The 22,262-nt window shown below is 46.9% G+C and overlaps 1 protein-coding gene across 4 annotated transcripts in view; it reads left to right on the top strand.

Annotated features, from left to right (window-relative positions):
* Positions 1 to 20,871, top strand: part of GTF2IRD1 (GTF2I repeat domain containing 1) — a 71,894-nt gene extending 51,023 nt beyond the window's left edge. For 2 of the 4 annotated variants that reach the window (XM_058037523.1, XM_058037520.1), the window contains 8 exons: positions 4,536 to 4,719; positions 5,435 to 5,463; positions 11,913 to 11,960; positions 15,998 to 16,075; positions 18,413 to 18,605; positions 19,026 to 19,063; positions 19,771 to 19,907; positions 20,618 to 20,871. In XM_058037523.1, the coding sequence (XP_057893506.1) occupies positions 4,536 to 4,719; positions 5,435 to 5,463; positions 11,913 to 11,960; positions 15,998 to 16,075; positions 18,413 to 18,605; positions 19,026 to 19,063; positions 19,771 to 19,907; positions 20,618 to 20,692 (782 nt within the window). In that variant the 3' untranslated portion in view covers positions 20,693 to 20,871. The remainder of the gene's footprint in view (positions 1 to 4,535; positions 4,720 to 5,434; positions 5,464 to 11,912; positions 11,961 to 15,997; positions 16,076 to 18,412; positions 18,606 to 19,025; positions 19,064 to 19,770; positions 19,908 to 20,617) is intronic. The other 2 variants (XM_058037522.1, XM_058037521.1) reach the window with 2 other exon arrangements.
* The last annotated feature ends 1,391 nt before the right edge of the window (positions 20,872 to 22,262 follow it).

The raw sequence follows: 22,262 nt of genomic DNA, 5'->3' as shown, positions 1-22,262 counted from the left end.
CCAACCCCCTTGCTGTGGGTTGGAGAGGATACTTGGAGGCACAGAGGGTAAAAATCACCTATTGAGATATGAGTTTACTGGAAACAGCCATGGAATAAGAAAACCAACAGTAACAGCAGCAATATCAGTAACAGAGGGAACCAGCACTACCTGACCACTCCCTCTGCCACTCATGCCTGACCAGAAGCGACCCCTTCCCTCATTCCTGGGAAATGATGTGAGGTGATGGAGAATAAGCTCTAGCTCCTATCCTTGCCCTCTTCTGGCTACTGCAAAAATTAACCCTGTCCTGGCCAGAACCCCTCATTCTATACCACTTACATTGTGCCAAAATTCTACATTTCCAACTATATACATATGTGTGATGTGTGTGTGTATCCACAAGCACAGATATCATTTCTATAGTCACTGTTGTTCCTCCAAGGTGTTTGTTGAGTTCATTTAGACCATGATTGTGGGTTCTATCCATCTCAGAGTTCTTCCACAGGGCTGCTGTGCTTTTGGCTGGTTGCTGCATCTCCAGCTCATGGCTGGTGTATCTGGAGCAGCCCATCCTCATTGGCCATGGCAGTCATGGGCAGTGTCACTCAGAAGCCAGTATTATACAATTCAACGTTATATATTATACAGTTCAACATTACAAACTGTTCTCACCCAAAAATCAAATTCCCTGGAGGGCTACATCATGTTTCCCTGTCCCTCTGCATCACCCACCAAGTGCACACAGGTCCTTGGGCAAAAACAATCCCACAGATAGGTTTGCCTTTGCTTGAGGCAGGACTAATCCAAACTGCCTTCCCTAACACATTTTCTATGTGCACCATGGGGACTTTATTCTCTTCTGCAGCACATGGAGGTTTTGATTGGGCAAGGCCAGCGTGATTGGTATTAACTAACCAGGTGGCCTTTGCTAAATGTAGATCTCAGTGTTTGAAGGTTCCCCAGGCATTGCTGTCAGTGTGAATTTTAACAGTGAATTGTACCATTCTGTTTTCCCAGAGGCTGCTGCATGTACTCTGTACTGGTTAGGCCACACCTTGAGTGTTGTGTCCCATTCTGGGTCCCCCAGGCAGGAGATTGAGATGCTTAAATGCAGTAAGGCTGGTGAAGGGTTGAAGCCCTGTGAGGAGAGGCTGAGTGAACTGGGGTTGTTTAGCCTGGAGAGGAGGAGTCTCAGGGAAAACCCCATCACTCTCTGCAACCCCTGACCAGGAGGGTGCAGCCAGGTGGGGTTGGTCTCTTCTCCCACGCTACTGACAGAATGAGAGGACACAGTCTTAAGCTTCACCAGAGGAAGTTTAGGCTGGACATTAGGAAAAAAAATCTTCACAGAAAGAGTGATTGGGCATTGGAATGAGCTACCCAGGAAGGTGGTGGAGTCACCATCCCTGGATGTGTTTAAATAAAGATTGGATGTGGCCCTTAGTGCCATGGTGTAGTTGATAAGGTGGTGTTAGGTCATAGGTTGGACTTGATGATCTCCAAGATCTTTTCTGATCTAGTTAATTCTCTGATCTGTGATAAGGTATCTTTGCAAGCAGGTCCCTGGCTGGGTGATAATTGGCATAGACTCCATGTATTTCAGAAGGCTGAATAATAGCTTTTATTAAGAAACCCATTAATCATTTATAGACAGTTACAATACAGGAGGACCTCATTGGTCCAATCCAAACACCATCACCACTGGCTAATTAAGAAACCATCCTTTGGTGAACAAATCTCCTTAACACATTCCACATGTTCACAACAACAGGTGCAGCAAGTTAAGAATTGTTTCTCACTCTTTTCTCTGATCATTTCACAGCCTTTCCCAGCACTATGCCTGGGAGATTATCTGTTTCTCTCTGTGGCCAGAGAGCTGCTGCCACGACAGGCAGTGTGATACACCCACCCAATCCCAAGCTTTCTGGCCCAGGTGTCAATGAGGCTATTTGTGAAGTGAGTCCCATTGCCCAGCCCAGTTCTTTCAGTGTGCCCTGTTGCCACAAGACCTGCTTTTCAAGGCACAGGATGTGGTGTGAGGCCCAGGGTAGGTCCTCAAGCATCCAGTGGTGCCTTCTAGCACTGTGAGCATGCAGTGCTTGCCTTGGCAGGTTCAGGCAGCGTGATGCAATCAATCTGGCAGGTTCCCCACGCTTATATTTAGACCACTGCCCCCCACAGGGGCTTTACCCACTTGGCTTGCTTTGATCTCAGCTCATGTTTCACATTCTTGGATAACTGGCAGATGGTGACCATGGTTGAGTCCACACCTCCATCACGAAATCATCTGTGTGCCAGCAGTTTTTCCTTGATGACCTGAGGTGTCAGGTGTCACTGAGCTAGAAATAATTCACCCTTATGTTGCCAGGCCAGATCTGCCAGAAATACTTTACCCTTGGCAGCCCAATCCACCTGCTCATTGTTGTGATACCCCTCAGTAGCCTGACTCTCCTGTATGTCTGTATCTAAAATGACAGGCTTTTACAGCTGACTTCTCTACCTGGGCTGTCATGTCTTGTCACACTTGAGCAGCCCAGGTGGGTTTCCCTCTGTACTGCCCACTGGTCATTTTCCATTCCAGGCACCCCCCCAGAGCATTTGCTGCCATCCATGTGTCAGTGCAGAGGTAGAGCACTGGCCATTCCTCTTGCTCAGCACTATCTAGAGGCAGCTGGACAATTTTCAGCTCAGTCAGCAACCTGACTTGATCCACGGTGTTCCTTGACAGCTTCTGTGACTCACCATGTGACTCCACACCATGTGACTCCATATGGCAGCTTTCCATTTTCTCTGAGTCCCTACAACATGACAAGAAGTGTCAGTGGAGAGAGTGGATTGCTTTTCATTTTCTGGTAGCTGGTTGTGTGGTGGGGCCTCCTCAGCACATGTCACCTTCTATTCACTGATGATGATTGTCACAGACATCTTTTTATGAAAAATCCTTTCTTTAGGATTTTTCCTCCTGAGAGGCCTCAGGAACAAAATGTAAACATTGATTATCTGCTGCTGTGGAATGCAACAGGTGCATCTGTGATTGGTCTCATGTGGTTGTTTCTAATTAATGGCCAATCACAGTCAGCTGGCTCAGAGAGATAGTCCAAGACAGAGCCTTTGTTATCATTCTTGCCTTTCTATTCTTAGCTTAGCCAGCCTTCTGATTGAAACCTTTTCTTCTATTCTTTTAGTATAGTTTTAATGTAATATAAATCATAAAATAATAAATCAGCCTTCTGAAACATGGAGTCAGATCCTCATCTCTTCCCTCAACCTGAGATCCCTGTGAACATGGGCACAGATGATGACAACTGTTGAAAATTTTCACCCTCAGGCCAGCCCATGGTGACTCCCAGGATCCCAGGGTGGTTGGGATTTCCTGTTCAAGCTCTCTGTGTGATCAGTGCTACCCACACAGTCCCTGTGTCATCAGTGTGTGCTGCAGGGCCTTTCCCTCTGAACACCCAGCCCAGCACTGGTAGCTGGGGTGCCAAAAGCAGCTCTGCTGTGGTGCCAGTCACTTCTGAAGCAGCTCAAAGCCCTTCATAAGCAGGCAGTGTCTCTTTTTCAGTTGGGGTGTAGCTGGCCTCAGATGTTTCATATTCCCAGCTCCAGAAGCCCAGGGGTTGTTGTGGAATCTCTCCAGGTACCCTCTGCCAGAGGCTCCAGGGAGGACCATTCTCCCCAGCTGTGGGGCAGAGCACATCCTTTGCATCCTGTCCTGTCCTGACTGACTCAAGGGCTACTGCATGAACAATCTCCTGTTTGATTTGTTCAAGAACTTGTTGTTGCTCAGGACCCCACCTAAAATCATTTTTCTTCCATGCCATGTGATAGAGAAGGTTTACAATCTGACTGTAATGTGCAATATGTATCCTCCAAATCCCAACAGCACCCAAGGAAAGCCTGTTTCCTTTTGCTGTTTGCTGAGGACAGAGCTGTTTTGTTGACCATTTCCATTGGAATCTGACAACATCCATCTTGCCATTTTGCTCCTAAAAACTGAATTTCCTAGGCAGGTCCCTTGACTTTAGTTTGCTTTATGGCAAATCTGGCCTTCAAGAGGACTTGGGTTACTTTTTCCCCTTTCTCAAAAGCTTCTTCTGCTCTGTTGCCCCACACATTGATGTCACCAATGTACTGAAGTTCCAGCAGGGGTGAGACTTGTCCAGGTACTTGCAAGGAAATATGTAACCTCAATCCCACAGCCAGACCTAAGAGAGGGATCACAGCTGTGGAGTTATCTCCAAATAACATCCCAAAACAAAGAGCAGCAGCTTCCCATCCCTCCCACTGCAGTGCATGGGCACCATGATGCAGGACAGGGCATCTCCTCAGCCCCATGAGCTCTGCTGCACACATGTGCCTGTTTGAACCCCTCCACTGCCATCATGGAGGCAGCCTGAAAATGCTGGTCCTTGATTTAATGCTGACCTGGTGCCTCAGCAGCCTGCTCACACTGTGCTGTGCCTTGGTAGGGCTCTGGTAAAGCCAGAGCTGCAGCAGAAATGGCATCCCTGGCATTCTCACTACTTAATTACCACTCACTTCTCTCCTAGGTGAGGCCTTGGGGATTAAATACCCTGTGCAAGTGCCCTACAAACGCATTAAGAGCAACCCAGGGTCGGTGATCATAGAGGGACTGCCTCCTGGGATCCCCTTCAGGAAGCCCTGCACCTTTGGCTCCCAGAACCTGGAGAGGATCCTGGCTGTTGCTGATAAAATCAAGTTCACTGTGACAAGGTACGCGGTGAGAGATGCCAGCCATCCTGTGGAGCAGAGGGGGGAGAGGAGGGAGCCCCCCTAAAGGCACTCCCTGCTCTGCAGGCCTGTAAGTGCCTCCAGCCCCCAAGACAGCAATTGAGGTGGCAGCTAATGGGTCATCAGAAAGGAGGGGACCATAAAACAGACACTCCTGCTTTCTTCCCATCCACTGCCTGAGGAGGTGATGGGGAAGGCAGTGGCAGGACAAGAAGGTGCTTGGTGTGATTGATCTCCAGGCAGAGAGATCCCAGCCCCTTTTTTAGAGGCTTGAGACACATTATTGCTGATGCAGGGCAGTGCTCAGAGCCCTGCTGTGCTTTAGCACCCTCTGTTCATGTCAGGATCCTCTGTGTTTCACAGCCAAAGGGGGTGGACACAAGTGGGAAGGGAGGGAAAAGCCCTTCAGTGATGTATCACACTAAGGTGAGTCAGGAAGAAAATGGGTTCAGGAGTGGCTCTGTCACCCTTTTGGTGGACCATGTTGTTTGTCGTCTTATCAATGGGGCATGAGGTACATCCTGCTGCCCCAAGCAGGGCCCTCATCCCCACAGAGCTCCTGCTGCTCCCACATGAGTTGTGTGCAGGACAGGCTGATCCCAGCCTTCTATGGGCCTCAGGAGGCTGTTCAGCCAAGGCATGCTTGCTTCCTGGTACCATCTCATTTTAAATCTCCTTTTCTCCTTCTTTTTCACAGGCCTTTTCAAGGACTCATCCCCAAACCCGGTAAGAGATGATCCCTTTCTGCCTAAGCAATGCATTGACTAGGTGTTAAGTGGTGCTCAGGGAGTTGTAAACTGTGGATGGCAAGCAATAATTTTATCAGCTGGAGGAAGGTTGTTCTACTTCACTTTCCTGGGCTTTCCCACTTTGGTTTTATTGTTTGCTGCCTGAGACAGTTGGCCTCAGCATCACCTATGAGTACTGCTGCTGTTGCCTTGAAATGATGGCATTTTCTAAGAGCTAATCTAGGGCAAGGATCTGTTTTCTGTATTTAAGAAAGCACCCAGTTTCTTAAGTGTTTTCTTTAAATAAATCAGTGTTGTAAAGAGCTGGTGGGTTGGGTGGAGAGGGAAGGTTTTGATTAACCACAAGGATCCATGCTGGGCTGCAGTAGCATGGAGGTGAAGGTCCACTCCAGCTCCTGAACATTCCACAGGCAGATACAGCAGGGATATAGCATGATATAGTATGGCAGAGGAGAGGACAGGGTGTCCAGGGTGCACTCCATACCCAGCTGCTCAAACCATCATCCCAGAGCCATGTCCTTCACTGTCAGTCCCTGCAGTAGCTGTCTCTCATTTCTTGGCTGCTCAGGAAAGAGAGTTGCTGTCAGAAATGTGGGTAAAAACCTGTCTTGATTTTAAATGTCTGCAATTACAACTGTTGGAAGAGCACAGATGGGTGCAAAGAACCTTGTCATCTTTATTCATGGCTTCCCATTTCCTTGGCCAGCCTCCATGGCAATGGCACAGTTTAGGAAAGACAAATATGACAGACAAGAAAACATTTATATGCCCTTATTGGGAATAGCAGAAAGGTGTTAGAGCTCTAACAAAAGGTGAGCTGTCAATAAAATTCAGGCATGGTCCATGTGTTCACTTCTAGGAAATTGAGGCATGATCCATGTGTTCAGTTCTAGGAAATTGAGGCATGATCCATGTGTTCAGTTCTAGGAGATTCAGGCATGGTCCATGTGTTCAATTCTGTGTTCCTGTTTAGGGCCCAGCCAAGGACCTCAAGGGAGGTCCCCCAAGACCTCTGTGGAACTTGGCCTTAGACTTGTGTCTTTTAGTCCAAATGTGCCACTTCACATCAGCTGGACCTAAAATGAGCCCTCACTGAAGCCCAAGTTTTGCAGAACTCTGGTTTTCCACAGAATCCCATGGCTGTGTGTGCACTCCTCCAGCCATGTCTTGTTTCTCCATTCCCCTGCTCTAAACAGTAAAATTCTGATAAGAGATGTTGATCTTGTTGGAAAAAGAAATGAAATTTAGCGAAATGTTTAATTACAGTTTAGTTATGAGTTGTGTGCAAATTGGTTTGTTAAAAACAGTTCTGTAGCCGTTGATAGTATGTGTTGGGTTTCGTGTGTAACTTAGCAGGTAGTCTTAGGAACTTAATAAATATTTAAACTAGTGTAGGAAAGTAAGAATGCTAACCTGTCTGGAGGCAGCATACAATGGTTTTAGAATAAGATAAGCAGAAGATTTATGATTTTGTTTGTGAACTAAGGAATGTACCACAAGGGGTCTGTGTCTAGGCAAGGGGAACTGTTTCTTGGAGACCTTGTTATGAATCGCATGTATGCAAATCATATAAAAGGGAAGCACCTGTACGTGAAGTTGGGGCTCTGACTTGGGGTGCTAGTGCACAGGCTCCGGGCCCTTAATAAAGCACCACACAAAACTTATCCGAGTTTTGTGTCCTTTATCTATCGGGCAACAATCTGACACAAATCACACCATTAGCAAGGGAGCACATCAGAAGGGAAATACTTCAGGCTGCTGCCTGGCTGGGAGACACAGCCTGAGAAAAAGAGATGGAGAGGAAATTGATTTTCTTTTTAATGCACATTTTTCCCTCCTCCTCCAGCTGAACGCTCCCCTCACAGACCAGCCTTCCAGCACAAACCCAAACACATATTTTATGTGTATTTCTGCACCCAAGTGGGCTCAGCAGGTCACAGCATCCCTGCTGGGCTGGGTGCTTCACTCCCTCTCCTCCCACTGAGGTTTTAAATAAGAGCCGATGCAGGTGAGGGTTTTTTCTTACTTAACATCTCAATTTGTTATAGACTATTTCCCATATTTGCCAAATCTTCAGAGACATTTTCAGGACTCATAAGTATTTTTAGTAGTCAGATTACCACTGGAATGTCTCTTCCAGAAAAGAGCTGATTGTATTTTGCCCCTCCCTAATCCCTACTGGCAACAATTAACCCATTGTTTGATTTTCCACCCCACTACCCCAAAGTGGTTGGTGGCAGAACAGCGTTGCAATCACTGCCTTGGCTTTGATTGCTTTTCATCTGCCTTAACAAAATGAATGAGTTCCAACTAGCCATAGGTCACTAAAAATTTAAATTAAAGAGTCTTCAATGTTGTGTAGTGAAGCCCTGTAATGTAAAATGAAAAGCAGCAGCATGCTTGGCATTAAAACAAAGTCAATGAAAATCACTTTTATTTCACAGAGGAGGGTTAAAATGAAAGCAGTAGTTACTCCCAGGGATGGCATTGCAGAGGTCTCTAAAAGCTGGAAAGCTCAGGAGGTAACATCATAAATGTGAGGAGAGCTAATGGGTTTTGTGGATAATTTTGGCTAAGAAATTACATGAAGTGTACAGGTGTTTAGGAAAAACGGAAATTTAATGTAATTTTAAAATAAAATGACTGTGGAGTGATTTTAGTTGCCTCTAGGTTAAACCTTTAACCTTTAAAGTTAAACCTTTATGGGGTTTAATATGTTTTAAAGCTGTGCACCTCCTGCATTGCTGTGCTGCAGAACCAGCACAATTGCAAAGAGCATTCCTGGTAACTGCAGGACCAGATCTCTTTCTTTTGGGGACACCCATTTTTTGAAGTGTAACAGAAACAGGTAAAAGGATTTCAATATAATCTAAGTGCCTCATGTGCCTTTTTCTCAATACAATCTGTAATTTGTATGTTGAGATGGTATTTTTCCTTGAATGGGAGATGGAGGAGTTCTAGTGCAGAAGCAGCTGGGGACTGTGTGCCTGCAGGGATGCTGTTTGCAGAAGGAGGTGGATTTTGCAGGGAATGAGGCTCGTTTTTGGAAAAAAGCCCTTCAGCAGTGCAGGCTTGCAGCCTCTCAAAGATGGGACAATGGCCCTGAGGCCACCAGTGCCAGCCCTTCACCTGCATGGCTTCCCCAGGGCCTGCAGCCCGGGAGCACAAACCCTCCTGACATCCAGAGGTTTTCCTTTTGATTCCCCGTGCCTCTTCTCCACACCGCTGGTCTCTGCTCTGCAAAAGAGACTTTCAAAACCCCTTTTGGAAAGCAGCATGATCTTTCAGCATTAAACAGGAGTGAGTGAGCAGGGGTGAAGCTCTAGTGCTATAAACACTACGCTCATCCTTTTGTTTTTTCTTTGCTGAGGCACAGATACTAAACTGGCTTAATATGAGCCTTTGAAAAATACTATCAAGCATAAGTAATCTAGCACACACACACACATACACACACAAAAAAATCTTTCTGTATGTTAATTTTAGTGTGCTTTGACTGAAAATGTAGACCAGCTCCATCTGTCCTATTCCCCAAGCTCCCTGCCATCATGATAGATTATTTTTCATACTCCAATTAATAAAGTAGGGCAGGCAGTGTTATTTAATTAAAAAACCCACACATCCAGGCATCCTTTATATATATATATATATATATATATATATATATATATATTTCTTTTTCTAATCACAAGAGCACAATCCTTCTCAAGACTTTGATGAGATGTGCCTCGCATTGGAAACTCCTAGCAAGAAAAATAGAAAAGAGGAAAGCTGTGATGAGGGCTGAGCACATCTTGCTCCATCACCAGGTTGCTTTTCAAAGTCCATATCCATCTCCCTTCACCCCCAACCCTTTTTAACCCACCAGCAAGGCCTGGGGTGTTTATTTTTGAGTGTTCAACTGGTCACTGTTTCTAGGCTAGGGTGAAAATTAAGGCAGGTTGAATATATGTGTGTGTGTGTTTGTGTATAAAAATATATATTTTTATATATGGATAATTATGAGAGTTAAAATTCCAGCAGGTGTGAATAGCTGTGGAGCTTCAAAGCCTGTTTATAAGCATGTTTGTGATTCCAGTCACCTTTTTCTTTCCCTAGCTTTGCTCTCCTTTTCCCATTTGCCTCTGTGTGTGGCATCCTCGCTGTCCAGAGGGCAGCACCATCACCCAGCTCATCCAAGGCCTTGTGTTCACTCTGCTCTTTCCTTCCTCCTGCTCTCCACCACCCTCACATCCTGTTGTGTCCTTCAGAGACCCCAGCCCCCCTCATTTTTCAGGATGAGATGGGTGCTATTCCACCCTGGCACGTTGGGGTGCACTCCATCCTTGCCGGACAGTTACCCTGAACCTGGTGGGATGCTTCCTATGGTTCAGGGCTGAATGCCACATTTAAATTAACAGGACAAGAAATTTGAATTACCTTTCTTAAGGTAATTTCATGACAGCACCTTGAAATGCTACAAAAGCCTTTGAGTTGCTGCCAAGCAGAGGAAATGCAATGCTGCCTTTTCTCAACCAGTTCTGAGCCATGCTGGAAAGATCCTGCCGTATGTTCTCTCCCTTGCCTGCAGCCTGCCTGTGCTCCTGCCTGCATTCCTCCTTGACAGAAGCCATGCCAGGATCTTGCTTCCTCTTGGCTTGGACTCTTGGACTCTAGCTTGGCTTTCTCAGCTCCAGCATGGCCCACCTGCATCTCCTCTCCCCTGCATAAGTGACACCTGCAAGAGGGATTATTTACAGATGGGGCTGATGTGGAAAGCACCTCGAGCTGTTTATTTTTCAGCATCAGTCTCATTCCATGGTTATGACAATGGGAAGGTGCCAGCAGCTCACAATCCAGGCAGCAGGCCAAACAACTTAATGTTACAGCTCACTTTATAAGCTTCTTGACCAACCACACAAAGCAAAAGCACACTGACAGTAGTTCCATCCAACCACTATAAGCACAGGTACCTTTGGTTAAACAATGCTTGCTTATTTCAAATACAATACCTGCTTGTGAGCCTTAAAACACAACACACAGAGCTCCATTATTAAACTTTAACCTTCCTAATATCTTACTAGATAAACTTTCTGCAGCTTAGATAGCTATTCAGACAAGCATTATTACACAGGCCATTGTTCTATTTGCCCTTGCTTTTTCTACAGTTTAAATAATTTTTCTGCTGACCTATCTCATGGCTGCTGCTTAGCCCTTCTCACAGTTCTGCTGTATCTGAGGCCTGCCTTTTGCAGCTTTCCCTAAAACCCTCTAATTTTCCCTCTAATTTTGTGGATTCCCACACATTTAGTGCAGCGGGTGCTGCCCACAGGGTGTCGCCAGAGATTTAGGGCACCAAGCTGCCGAGACCATTTCTTATTTTGGGGCAGATCCTGCAGCATGGCAGTGAGTAGCACTGCTGCAGCTACTTTTGGCAGAATTTGTCTTCCTGCAGCTCAGGGGTGAAGAGCCCCAGCTCCTGTGGGTCTGCACCGAGATCTCAGTGCCTGCAGCTGCCCTGGCCAGAGCCACATGTGTTTTCTGTTCCTCTGAGCTGCTGAACTGAAGGGCTCTCCTCCCCCTGCAGGGACCAGCAGAGCTCTGTGCTGCAGTGGCTGCTCTCCTGAGCCTGCTTGAAATGGGGAACACGTACTTTGAGCTAGGTACTTGGAGCTACTTCAGATTGCTTATGCCTCTGCTTAGGAGATTTGGACACGTCTCCCAAGTCCCCTTCTGTTTGCTGGTGTCAGCTCATGCAGTTTGGCATCAAGAGCCTCCCCTGTGAGCCCCTTCCTTGCCCTGGTGCTGCAGCCCTGACCTCCTCACAGCTCTCCCTGTGACTGGATGAGCCACCTCATTCCTCCTTTTGCCCATCCTGCAAATCCAGGCCATAGTCCCATCCCTGCTGTTTTTCCAGAGGAAGTTAATTTCTTTTTATGTCACTGATCACTTTGGAGTCAGTGGCAAACACCAGCCTCTCCTTAGGGATTCCTTTCTCTCCCATTTCTCCTATTGATGCAGAACTGTCACGATCTCCCTGTTTGCTTTTCATCTGCTTTAACCTGAGAGTTTTTTTTCCTTCTCTGGCACTGGAACAGCTGTGCAAGGCAGCTGCTGCTGCTCTGGCACGTGCCATAAATGCTGTCATTTGGCCATGCATCCTTATGCACATGTGGACCTTGAGCTGCTCAGGAGAGCCAAAGGGATGCTTTTGCAGGCTTAAGCACATTCCAGCAAAGCAGGTCCTGGTATGAGGTGGAGAGCCCAGCTCACCAGTAAATAACGTACCAGGCAGTTATTAGCTACCTAAACTGTGCCAAGGGGCCAGAGGAACTTTAATCCTGGGTTTTGCTTTTGTTTGTGACCAAGAAACCAAGCTGCAGCACTCATGGATCTCTTTTTCTTTCTCTTTTTTTGTTTTTTGTCTCCCATTACCTTGTGCTGTAGCCCCTAGACGGATAACATCTTTGGAAAAAGCCTATGCTGCTCTCAATGGTACGTAGCTCAGGTGGTGCATCGTAGATGGTAGCAGACAAGAAATGCTCTTACTTGTGTGTTAATATGGGAATGAAAATGTCTAAACCCCCCAAATTTCAGGTATTGTTTTTTCTGTGGTGTGCAGAAGTGAATGATACAGTGTTTTTATTGTTGTTATTAATCCTTTCTGCATTTCTAAGCACTGCTGCTGTAGTCCCTGAGCATCGCTGCCATCACTCCAGCCAAACCAACCTGCCACGTTCTTCTCATCCTCATCCACGTGTCCCAGCAGTTAATTTCTTACAAATCCACTTGCCATTCATAAGGAGAGCTTGGGTTGGGGTTGGTTTTGCTTTGCTTTAACACAGACTCTGGGTCAGGGCTGGTGAAGGCTCCAGGGATGTAAGACAGACTGATGTACAGGAGTGAGGAAGAGCTGACCTGGGCATGGCACAGCTACAGCAGATCCAGCTGGGACGTTGGCTGGGGGTCTGGGTGTTAATTGCTGCTGCCACAAGTTTATAGCCCTGCTTTGAAAACATACATATGTTAAGCTAATTCAAACTGCATTTAAACCTGAGTTACTGCAGAGTAGCGTCAGGAAAGTCAGCACGTTTCTTCTGGATTTACACAGGGGTATAACTGAATTGCCAACATGGAAACTGGGAGGGGAAAGACTCCTCTTAGGATTCAGGGCAGGCTGCTGTAAGGAGCCTGCCCTCAGCCTGCCAGCTGAGGATCTCTCTGATAAGTCTGGGATTGCCTGCAGAAGGGATCTGAGCCATATTCTCAGTGAGATGTGTTGGGCAGGGACAGTTTTCCTGATGAAACAGGCTTCAGGACAAGTCTTTGGGTAACAGGAGGCTGTTACTCCATGAGCAGTGGCTGAACAGAGGACAGGCATCCCCCTGAATCCCCCTGAGCAGCATTTGAGGACATGGAAAGGAAGAAAGCTCCATTGGGTACGCTGCCCAACTCTGCTGTGGCTTCTCCACTGAGATCCAGGTTCTGCACATGACATGAGGAACACAGACATAACCATTATTTATCCATGGGATACCTTGGATTTGGTTTTGTGTGGGTTTTTTTGAGACACTAGAAGAATAAGCAGTGGTTTGGATTCTATTGCCCAACAGCAGACACTTAAACCTCAGTTTTTATAATTACTGAAAGTAGCTTGGTGTCTCTCAAAGAAATGTTAAGTTCTGACAAGTAAGAAAAAAAGAGAAGTGGTGCTTTAGAAAAAAAAGTAAGTGGTGCTTTAAAAATGTGACCACTTGTATGTCAATTCCTGTGGAGTGCAGAGGTGCTGACTTCAGGAAAGCAGAATTGGGGAAAAAAATCAACTGGAAACTATTTTAATTAAAAAAAAAAAAAAGATAACACAGAGCTGAAGGCAGCAGCATGGATAAACCTGCTTTATGGGAAGGACTCAGCACATTTCAGAAGCACTAGTGGCTTCCTTGATTTACTTCTTCCTTCAGTTTGCTCCCTGAGTTGATTAATTCCAAACCCAAATGGGTAAAGTCAAAGGGAGATGGAGATCCCTCTTGCCTGGGCACAGAGGGGTAAGTCCCTGGGGAGCAGTGCCACTGGCCAGAGGCTCCTCTTTGGCTTCACTGTTATGCATGCTCAGTTCCAGGATTTTCATGGCATTTTTTTGTGTCCTTGAATGGGAATTTGGGAGTAGCGCCCACCTCAAGGTGGAAAAATCAAGATCCCTTGGGATCTTTTTTCTTGCACTTGGGTCACTTGGGGCAGGAGCAGAAAGGAAAGACCTGCTGCATTTTTCAGTCCCAGAGAATTAAATGAGTGAGAACACTGAATTTTGGTGTGTCTTTGTCTGCTACCATCTACACATCCATACGGGTACGTATGTACAGCCCAGAAACTGAGCAGTGATGACAAGGAAGTCACAGAGGGAGCCCTCAGGGCTGTCCCCTCTGGTCCTGCATGGCCTCCAGGGTGGCACTGCAAGGCATCACTTAGAAATCTCCATCTGTTGTGTTTATGTTTTGCTCCATGCCATTCAAGCTGCTTTGTTGCCATTTCCAGATTTGAAGCACCCCTGAGCTCTCTTTGCAGAAAGTTCTTGGGTTGTTTTTGGTTTTGTTTTTGGTTTTTTTTTGTTTTAGTTTTGGGGTTTTTTTGTTTGTTTGGTTTTGGTTTTGGTTTTTTTTTGTGTGTGTATGTGTAATATCCAGGCAAAGCAATTGTTTTCCAGGTGGAGAAGAGGGTTTTTTGAGGATGTACCCTGCAGTAGCAGGGTGCAGAAGTTTGAGGTTGCCAGCTTCTCTCCACACCAGCAGAGTGGCTGAGATGTGGGATGGGATCTTTCTGCACTGAAATCAGTCCCATGCAAGGGGCAGGGACTTGCAGTGGATTTTCACCTTGCATTCAAAACTAAACTTCCAGCCGTGTGTTTGCTTGAAACCAAAACAAAAATGATATAATTGCTCAAAATAATAAAAAATCATAATAATGTGATTACACAAAATGAAGCTGCAGACTGGGGGCAGAGGATGCCTTGATCCCTCATGACAAGGTTTGCAGGGTTCACCATGATGCTGTAAAAGCCCACTGTGAATAGCCCTTGTGAGGCCCCACCTGAAGCACTGCATCTGGCTGAGGCCTCCAGCTCAAGAAAGAGCTGAACCTGCTGGAATGAGTCCAGAGGAGGCCACAAAGTCACCCAAGAGCTGGAGCACTCCTGCTCTGGAGCCAGGCTGGACAGCTGGAAATGTTCACGTAGAGAAGAAAAGGCTCTAGGGAGAGTAGCTAGAGTCTGCTCTAGATTCTTAGAGCCCCTTCCAGCCTAAAGAGGCTCCAGGAGAGCTGGAAAGGGACTTTGAACAAGGGCCTGAACAATGTCTCCTGGCAGCCTCTGCCCCCAAAATGTCCTGAGGGCTGGGTTCAAACCTCTTGGCTTAAAGCATTAACAAAAAGACTGTGATTAATGTTGTTTGAGACACCTGAGGATGCCAATACTAAAGATGGGATTTGGGCAGCATCTCCCAGCACCTCTTTCTACCCTTTTGAGCCACCCTCCACCATCACCTGAGCCAGCACCTGCACAGAGCACACCTTGCTGTGTCTGGCCATGGCAGGAACTTGGAACTGGATGGTCCTGGAAGGTCCTTTTTAACCCAAACCATGCAGTGGTTCCATGATTTTAACCCAGTGGCTTCCAGCCTGGGGGACAGTGCTTGCCTTGGGTGCAGGGAGGATCTTCTCTGGGAGGAGACAAAGTGGGGAGTCCACCCCACTGAGCTGGTCCTGCACTGCCTTGGTGCAGGGAGGATCTTCCTTGGGAGGAGACAAAGTGAGGAGTCCACCCCTCTGAGCTGGTCCTGCCTTGTGCGTCCCAGCTTGCTGGGGTGACCACAGCAAGAGGCAGATAAGGTGTGTTCACTTGGTACTTTAAACCTCTGGGGAAAAAAAGGCATTAAAGGGACAGGTTAGGGTTTTAGGGTTATTTGACCCTAGGGCAGAGGTTGAGGTAATGACCCCAGTCATTTGTCCTGGAGCCTCCTGAGGATGCTAAACAGCTGAGTGTAAAAATCTGCTGACTTAGGCTCATTGGTTGACATGAGAGAATGGAAGAGAAACTGTTTAGCACAATGAGGATAATTTAAAAAGCTAGGAAAGCCAAGCTGATTATATGGCATGTTATAAAACAATACTTCACTTAGGAGCTTAGCCAAAAAAAGTGCTCTCTCATTCCTTGATGTCCCTTGTGGGAGCATTCATGACACTGAGGGCTTGAGCCTTCACTGCTTTTGCATTTTTCCTAGTCATTTACAGCCCTGCAAAGTGGATATAAAATGCTTTTAGCTGTGGCAGCACATGGCAAATGGGGACCTGGCAGCATTTTATAGATGCTTTGCCCAGCTCTGAAAGGTATGGCAGGGTGCAAGCACAGAGCAGCCCCTCTGAGGTGTCCCCAGGCCCAGGGGGACAGGGATGCTGTCCTGCACTGTGTCAGTGAGATTGGTTTTCCAGGGGCTCAGAAGGAAACAAGTGAAGTTGACCCCTGTTCTTTCTTGCTTTTGCAGATGAGGATGATGCCAACAGGCTTGGAGAGAAGGTGATCCTGCGAGAGCAAGTGAAAGAGCTTTTCAATGAAAAATACGGTGAGTCTCTGCTTATAGGCATCTCAGGGTGAGGCTGAGAGCAGCCACAGCTAAAATTATTTCCACAAAGGCCTCTATTTATAGCCCAAGCCCATGGCAGCTGCTGCAGCACAGGTATTGTCCTGCTGCTCCATGTTACAGCCTGGCCCCAGGGATAGGGGGAAGGCTGGGGCTAAGTTTATAGATAGTTGGGTGGTTGGGGTAAATGTGTAGGGCAGCAGTCCTAGAAGGTTAATGAGAAGGAGGAAGATTATGAGGGATGTTAAAATTAGGGCTCATTTGTGTCCTTTTTTGTCTAGGGGTATTATTAGTTGTTTTGTAACTAGGTTGATAAGCCATAGCTGGAGGGTTGAGAGTTGGTTAGTAATTTGGAATTGTCTAGGGATGGTAGTAGGAGAGCTGGGAATGTTGTTGAGATGAGGATTAGTGGGATTCCTAGGAGGGATGGGCTTGAAAATTGATTAAAGAAGCTTAAGTTCATGGTCAGGTTCAGGAGGTAGGTCCCTGTGTCTCACTCTTGGCAGGTGGGGCCATTATTTTCTTGTTCACAGCTCATCCTTGGAGAGGGGAAGGGGTTATGGCAAAATGCAGCACAGCAGCAGGATTGGTTCAGTCTGATGTCAGCCTTTGATGGGACAAACTCTGTGGGAGGAAAGCCAGAAATGTGGCTGTGCAGCCCTAACAGCTTCAGGTTTTGGGGCTGCAGAGATGCAAGGTGGGAGCAGGCTCTTAGAGTCAGAAACAGCACAGGAGTGAGGGATGTTCTGTGCTCCCCAGTGAGCAGGAAATGAAGGGGTGCCCAGAGAGGTGAGCAGCAGGTTTACTTGTACACGAGGAAGTAAACCTGGACTTTTAATGCAGCAAGGAATTAAACCGAGGTGTATCACTGCCGTAGGATGTGGAGGCTAAAGAGATAAATTGATTTGAGAAATGGGCAGGAGTGATGTCATGACAGAGATGGCTTTGATCTCCACCCCAGTGACCCCCAGACCTGCTGATGTACAGAGACAAGAGGAAATGGGCAATTCTCTTCCATTTCCCCTCTGTCCTGGGCTGTCTTGCATGCTGCTGCTGCTGCTGGTCCAGCCATGGGCTTGGGCAAGTGTGGCAGTGTGTGTGTTCTGAACTCACCTGAGGCTCCTGGCAGAATTCTAAATGGAGACTAACAGAGCAAACAATAAATTGGGCAGGTACATGTAAAATGGGTGGGATGTGGCTGCAGCAAAGGTTGGGCACCACAGCAGCCATGGCATCCCAATGTCCCCCAGGGCTCTTGGTCCTTCAGTTGGTTGGTTCTGGAGCCCTGCAGTCTCAGGGTTTCTGTGCTTGAGATGACCCCAAGGTGTCAGAAAGTCTCTTTTTCCCAACCCTGAAATCAAAGAAGGAGTCAGGATTCCTTGGTTCTGGTTCTCAAGGTTGTTTATTTTCTGTTATCTATTACATTCTTTTCCTGACCTGGTGAGATCTGTCTAGCAAGTCAGTCCGTGGCACACTGACACCCTCAGGGTGGTGTTATCTTTTTATACTAAAAACTACCTGTACTTTATTTACAATAATTTTCCAATACCTATAACCTATGTTAGACAGTCTGTCTCTGCTCTAAACCAATCCAAAAGTGCCACCATCACAGCAGAAGATGGAGGCCAAGAAGAAGAAAGAAGGATAAGGCATGCACAGATTCCTCCATCTTGGCTTCTAAACTCCCATTCTAAAAACCCAAAATTCTACTTTTCACCCTGTGATAAATTAACTACATTCTATGTGCCAGTGTTCACAGGGGTTTTTGGTTGAGGGAAGAGATGAGGCTGATTTATTATTTTATTATATATATTACATTAAAACTATACTAAAAGAATAGAAGAAAAGGTTTCATCAGAAGGCTAGCTAAGCTAAGAATAGAAAGGAATGATAACAAAGGGTCTGTCCCAGACTCTCTGTCCGAGCCAGCTGGTCTGTGATTGGCCATTAATTACAAACATCCAACATGGGCCAATCACAGATGCACCTGTTGCATTCCACAGCAGCAGATAACCATTGTTTACATTTTGTTCCTGAGGCCTCCCAGCTTCTCAGGAGGAGAAATCCTAAGGAAAGGATTTTTCATGAAAAGATGTCTGTAACAATTCTATTTAAACTCTCGTGGCTTGTAAATCTTCATATAAGGTTGGTAGTTGTTTCCATGGGTTAAAATCAAAGCCACAGGTGTCTTTGGCTGCGTGTCAAGGTCTCTGAGCCCCCTGGCAGGGGCTGGAGCCATCCAGGGCAGCCAGAAGGATGTCCTGGGTTCCAGCACTGCAGGGTAAAGCTGTTGTGCTGTCCTCTGTTCTGCCCTTACAGGAGAGGCTCTGGGCTTGAACAGGCCTGTCATGGTGCCCTATAAACTCATCAGGGACAGTCCTGACTCTGTGGAGGTTACGGGGCTGCCGGACGACATCCCGTTCAGAAATCCCAACACCTACGACATTCACCGGCTGGAGAAGATCCTGAAGGCACGGGAGAGCATCCGAATAGTGATTATAAACCAGCTCCAGTAAGTTTTCCCAGCTTTGTGGTGGGGGATGCTTCTGTTTGTTAAGTGTTGTCCTTGCTCCTTCAGCCATAAGCAGAGCAGCTCACGCTGAGGCCACCAGAGCCACCACATGGACCTGCTCCATCCCTGTGCTGCAGGGAGGTGCCTGCCCATGGGTGGGCACACTGAAGGGTTACAGGGCCAATTTGTCCCCTCTTTCTTCTGTGATTTGGGATGGTGATGCTGGGAAGGTGCATGGGGGCTGATAACTCAGAGATCCAGCTGAGCTCTTTCAGGTTGCTTCTCTCCAGGATGTTCCAAGTCCCCTCTCCACACAAGGGGGTGTTGGAGGAGTCAGCTCAGGGTCAGGGTCTGGGCTGTGTCCAGCACAGGCAGGCACACAGGGTGAAACCACTGACTCACACCTTGTCTCTTCCACAGGCCATTTGCTGAAATCTGCACCGAGGCCAAACAAACAGGTAAGGGAAGGGCTGGGACATAACTATGGCTTTCCTGGCACTGTGGGAGAGAAAATGGATGGGAGTTATGAGGAGGTGTTTGAACCTCTCACATACCCAGGGCAGGATGGGGGGAAGATCCTACCTACAAAAAGTTAGGCGCAGCATCTGTTCCAGAGTAAACTGTCCTATTGGAGGATTCCACTTCTGTGAGCTGTGGGAAGACTGGGCTGTTTGGCTCAAACTTTCAGCATGTTCTGGAGGATGTGATTATCCCTCTCCCATTAGCAGTTTACTCACCGTGAGCAATTTATTCCCTGGTTAAAGCCCTTAATTTGATCCATCACTTAGCAGTTGAATTTCTGAGGCAACAAGGTTTTCTGTCATCCCTGGGAATGTGCTTCTCTCTCTGTCCCATCATCCTGATAAATCTCAGACAGTTTTAATCAAATGTGTCAGAATTAGCAGTCCTAGAGATAACCACAATCCTGTGTTTTATGGAAAGAGGTGGATGGATAGTGAGGGGAGATGTGGCAAGGCAGAGCATGCCAGAGTGTGAGCAAAGCTGGCAGCTCTGTGCCCCTCATGGAGGCCAGGCCTGTGCCACCAGTGGCAGCACAGCTGGGGATACTCTGTGGAGGGCAAGGTCACAGTGGCAAAATGAGCCCCCACATTTAGGGACCACTCTCAGGGCCTGGACACCTCATGCCTTCCCTCTCTCCTTGCAGACAAAGACATCAGCGTTCCCAAACGGAAGCGGAAGAGGATCTCCGAAGGGAACTCGGTATCTTCCTCTTCCTCTTCTTCCTCTTCCTCTTCTTCCAATATGGAGTCTACATCATCAACAAATCAGATCTCGCTTGTGGTAAAGCCTTCCAGATATTAGGGGGGTTACTGCCTACCTATCTTTCTGCTTCAGGATGCTGCTCTGTTCTGCTCGAGCTGTCACCACCTCCCTGCACCTGACAAACCCTATAAAGTGTGATGTAAAATGGCACGAGCAGGTTTGGCAAAGGAGGAGACACACCTGTGGGGCTGTCTTGTTCTGCAGGGTTTGTCTGGGGGAGGTCAGCAGAGCGAGCCTGACACCCCCAGGGGCTCTCCTGCATTGCTGCAGTGTGTGCCTCAGCTTTAGTGGGTGCTGCATTTGAGACAGGCTCAGGCAAATCCCTCCATCCCCTGGGCTCAAACACGAGTGCTGGTGACATCACCTCAGGTCTGTACCTGGGTGTACCTCTAGCTCAGTTCTGGGAGCAGTTCTAGAATGCCACAAACCAGGAAAAATAGGAGATAAAGTCAGAGAGATGCATACAGCTGCACTCCTTCAGGGTTTGGCTTCGGTTGCGGATGATACCAAATAAAACTCCCCAAAACTGCAAAAGAGAAATAAAAACTTTGAAGGGTTTTTTTCAAGTTTGCTAGTGGTGTTTTGGTTTGGGGTTGGTTCTTTTCTCTTACTTGGAAAGTGGGAGCAACAGCCAGTTGTTGGAACATGTCAGAGATTTGATGTTTGCATGGTTTTGTGTTGTGCCCTAACGGAGACTTTTGCCTTCTTTTTCTCTCTCTCTCTTTCAGCAATGGCCCATGAACATGTACATGTTAGACTATGGTGGTCTAAACGTCCAGATCCCAGGACCTATTAACTATTAGACCTTAATATCAAATAAGAACCTCAAATGAAAGAAAAAATAAATAAATGTAATTTATGTAAAAAGTGTATATTCCAATATGTATCAATGCCTTTTAGTTTTTCCAATGATTTTTACACTATATTCCTGCCACCAAGGCCTTTTTAAATAAAAATAAAAAGTGTTGCCTTGCTCTTAAAAGTACTTATTTTATTGCATATCTTATTGATAAATAACATTTATAGGTAAGGTTAAGGGCAGAAGGGCACCCCTTGGACAGGCCTTGTTGGGCTTTGGCAGCTCAGTGACTCCTTAGTGTCATCAGTGCCTGAAGCCAAGAGGTCTGAAATGTTTTAATGCTTCATTTAATTTAGCTCAAAGGTGTAAAAATTAATGTACAGAGCTGCCAGAGGAGTGGTACCAAACTGCAGTGGTGACAGAGGAGGGAGCCAGCCCTCCCAAGCATCAGTCACCTGCACCCATGAGTTCTGTTGGCTCCTAAGCCCAAATGCATTTGCATTAAGGGGGAAGGAGGTTTCAGCCCCCCAAGAGGTGAGATCCCCCCCAAGCCCTCCTGTGTGGAGTCTCCTGCCATCCCAGACTTGGAAAGGCACAGAAAGGTTGGATTGTGTGCATTTAACTGGCATTTGAACCAGGAAAAACTTCCAGCCACTGAAGTCCTTCATGATTTATGGTTTTATGATTATCATTCTATGATGTTATGGGAGGCTTTGATGCCTTTTGGGGAAGGAAGATCCCACAACAGAATAGTGGAATTGTTTAATTTGGAGAAGATCTGTAAGATTGAGTCCAACCATGAACCCAGCACTGCCATGTTCTCCACTAAACCGCATGCCTGAGGACCACATCCCCATGTTTCATGAATGGTGGCAGGATGATGGTGATGCTTGCACTTTCCTGGACAGTTTATTTCAAAGCCTCACCTCCCTTTTTGTTGACATTTTCCCTAATACCAAATCTAAACATCCCCTGGGAAAACCTGAGGCCATTTCCTCTTGTTGTATCACTTTACTTGTGAGAAGAGACCACTGCCTGCCTGGCTACAACATCTCAGGTGGTTTTAAGTAAGAAGGTCCCCCTGAGCCTCCTGTTCTGATCACACTGATCCTCCACAGCACTGGACCACTGCTGGTGGCAATGCTGAGTGCAGGCAGGGTGCCCCCAGACTCCTCCATGTACCCTGGACTACCTTTCCCCATGTAATAAACAAACCAATAAATTGAGGGAGGGGTATAATTTGACGTTCCTGCCCTTCTATTTCCATTCCATTCCTGGAGTTTGCAGAAGCTAAAGCTGTTATTTCCCCCTGCATGTGTTTAACTTTGCTTTGTGCCTGCTGAGAGCCCTGCATGGGTGAGACACTGTGGGAATGTCAGTGTGAGAAAGCAAGAAGAAGAAGAAGAAACATCCTGGCTTGTGTGCAGATAAATGCAGCCCAGCCTGAGCCACCAGTAAAGCAAAAACCCTGGGGCTTCTAGCTCTGGAGTCATTATAAACAGGGATATGAGGCCTCATCGTGAGGTGCCCATTGCTGAGTGTCCCTCCAGGATGGGTCACCACAGGCTTGTCAC

This window comes from Melospiza georgiana, chromosome 19, assembly GCF_028018845.1.
Source record: "Melospiza georgiana isolate bMelGeo1 chromosome 19, bMelGeo1.pri, whole genome shotgun sequence".
Lineage (NCBI taxonomy): Eukaryota > Metazoa > Chordata > Aves > Passeriformes > Passerellidae > Melospiza > Melospiza georgiana.
The sequence above is the reverse complement of the archived record's forward strand: the minus strand, read 5'-3'. Positions and strand labels throughout refer to the sequence as shown.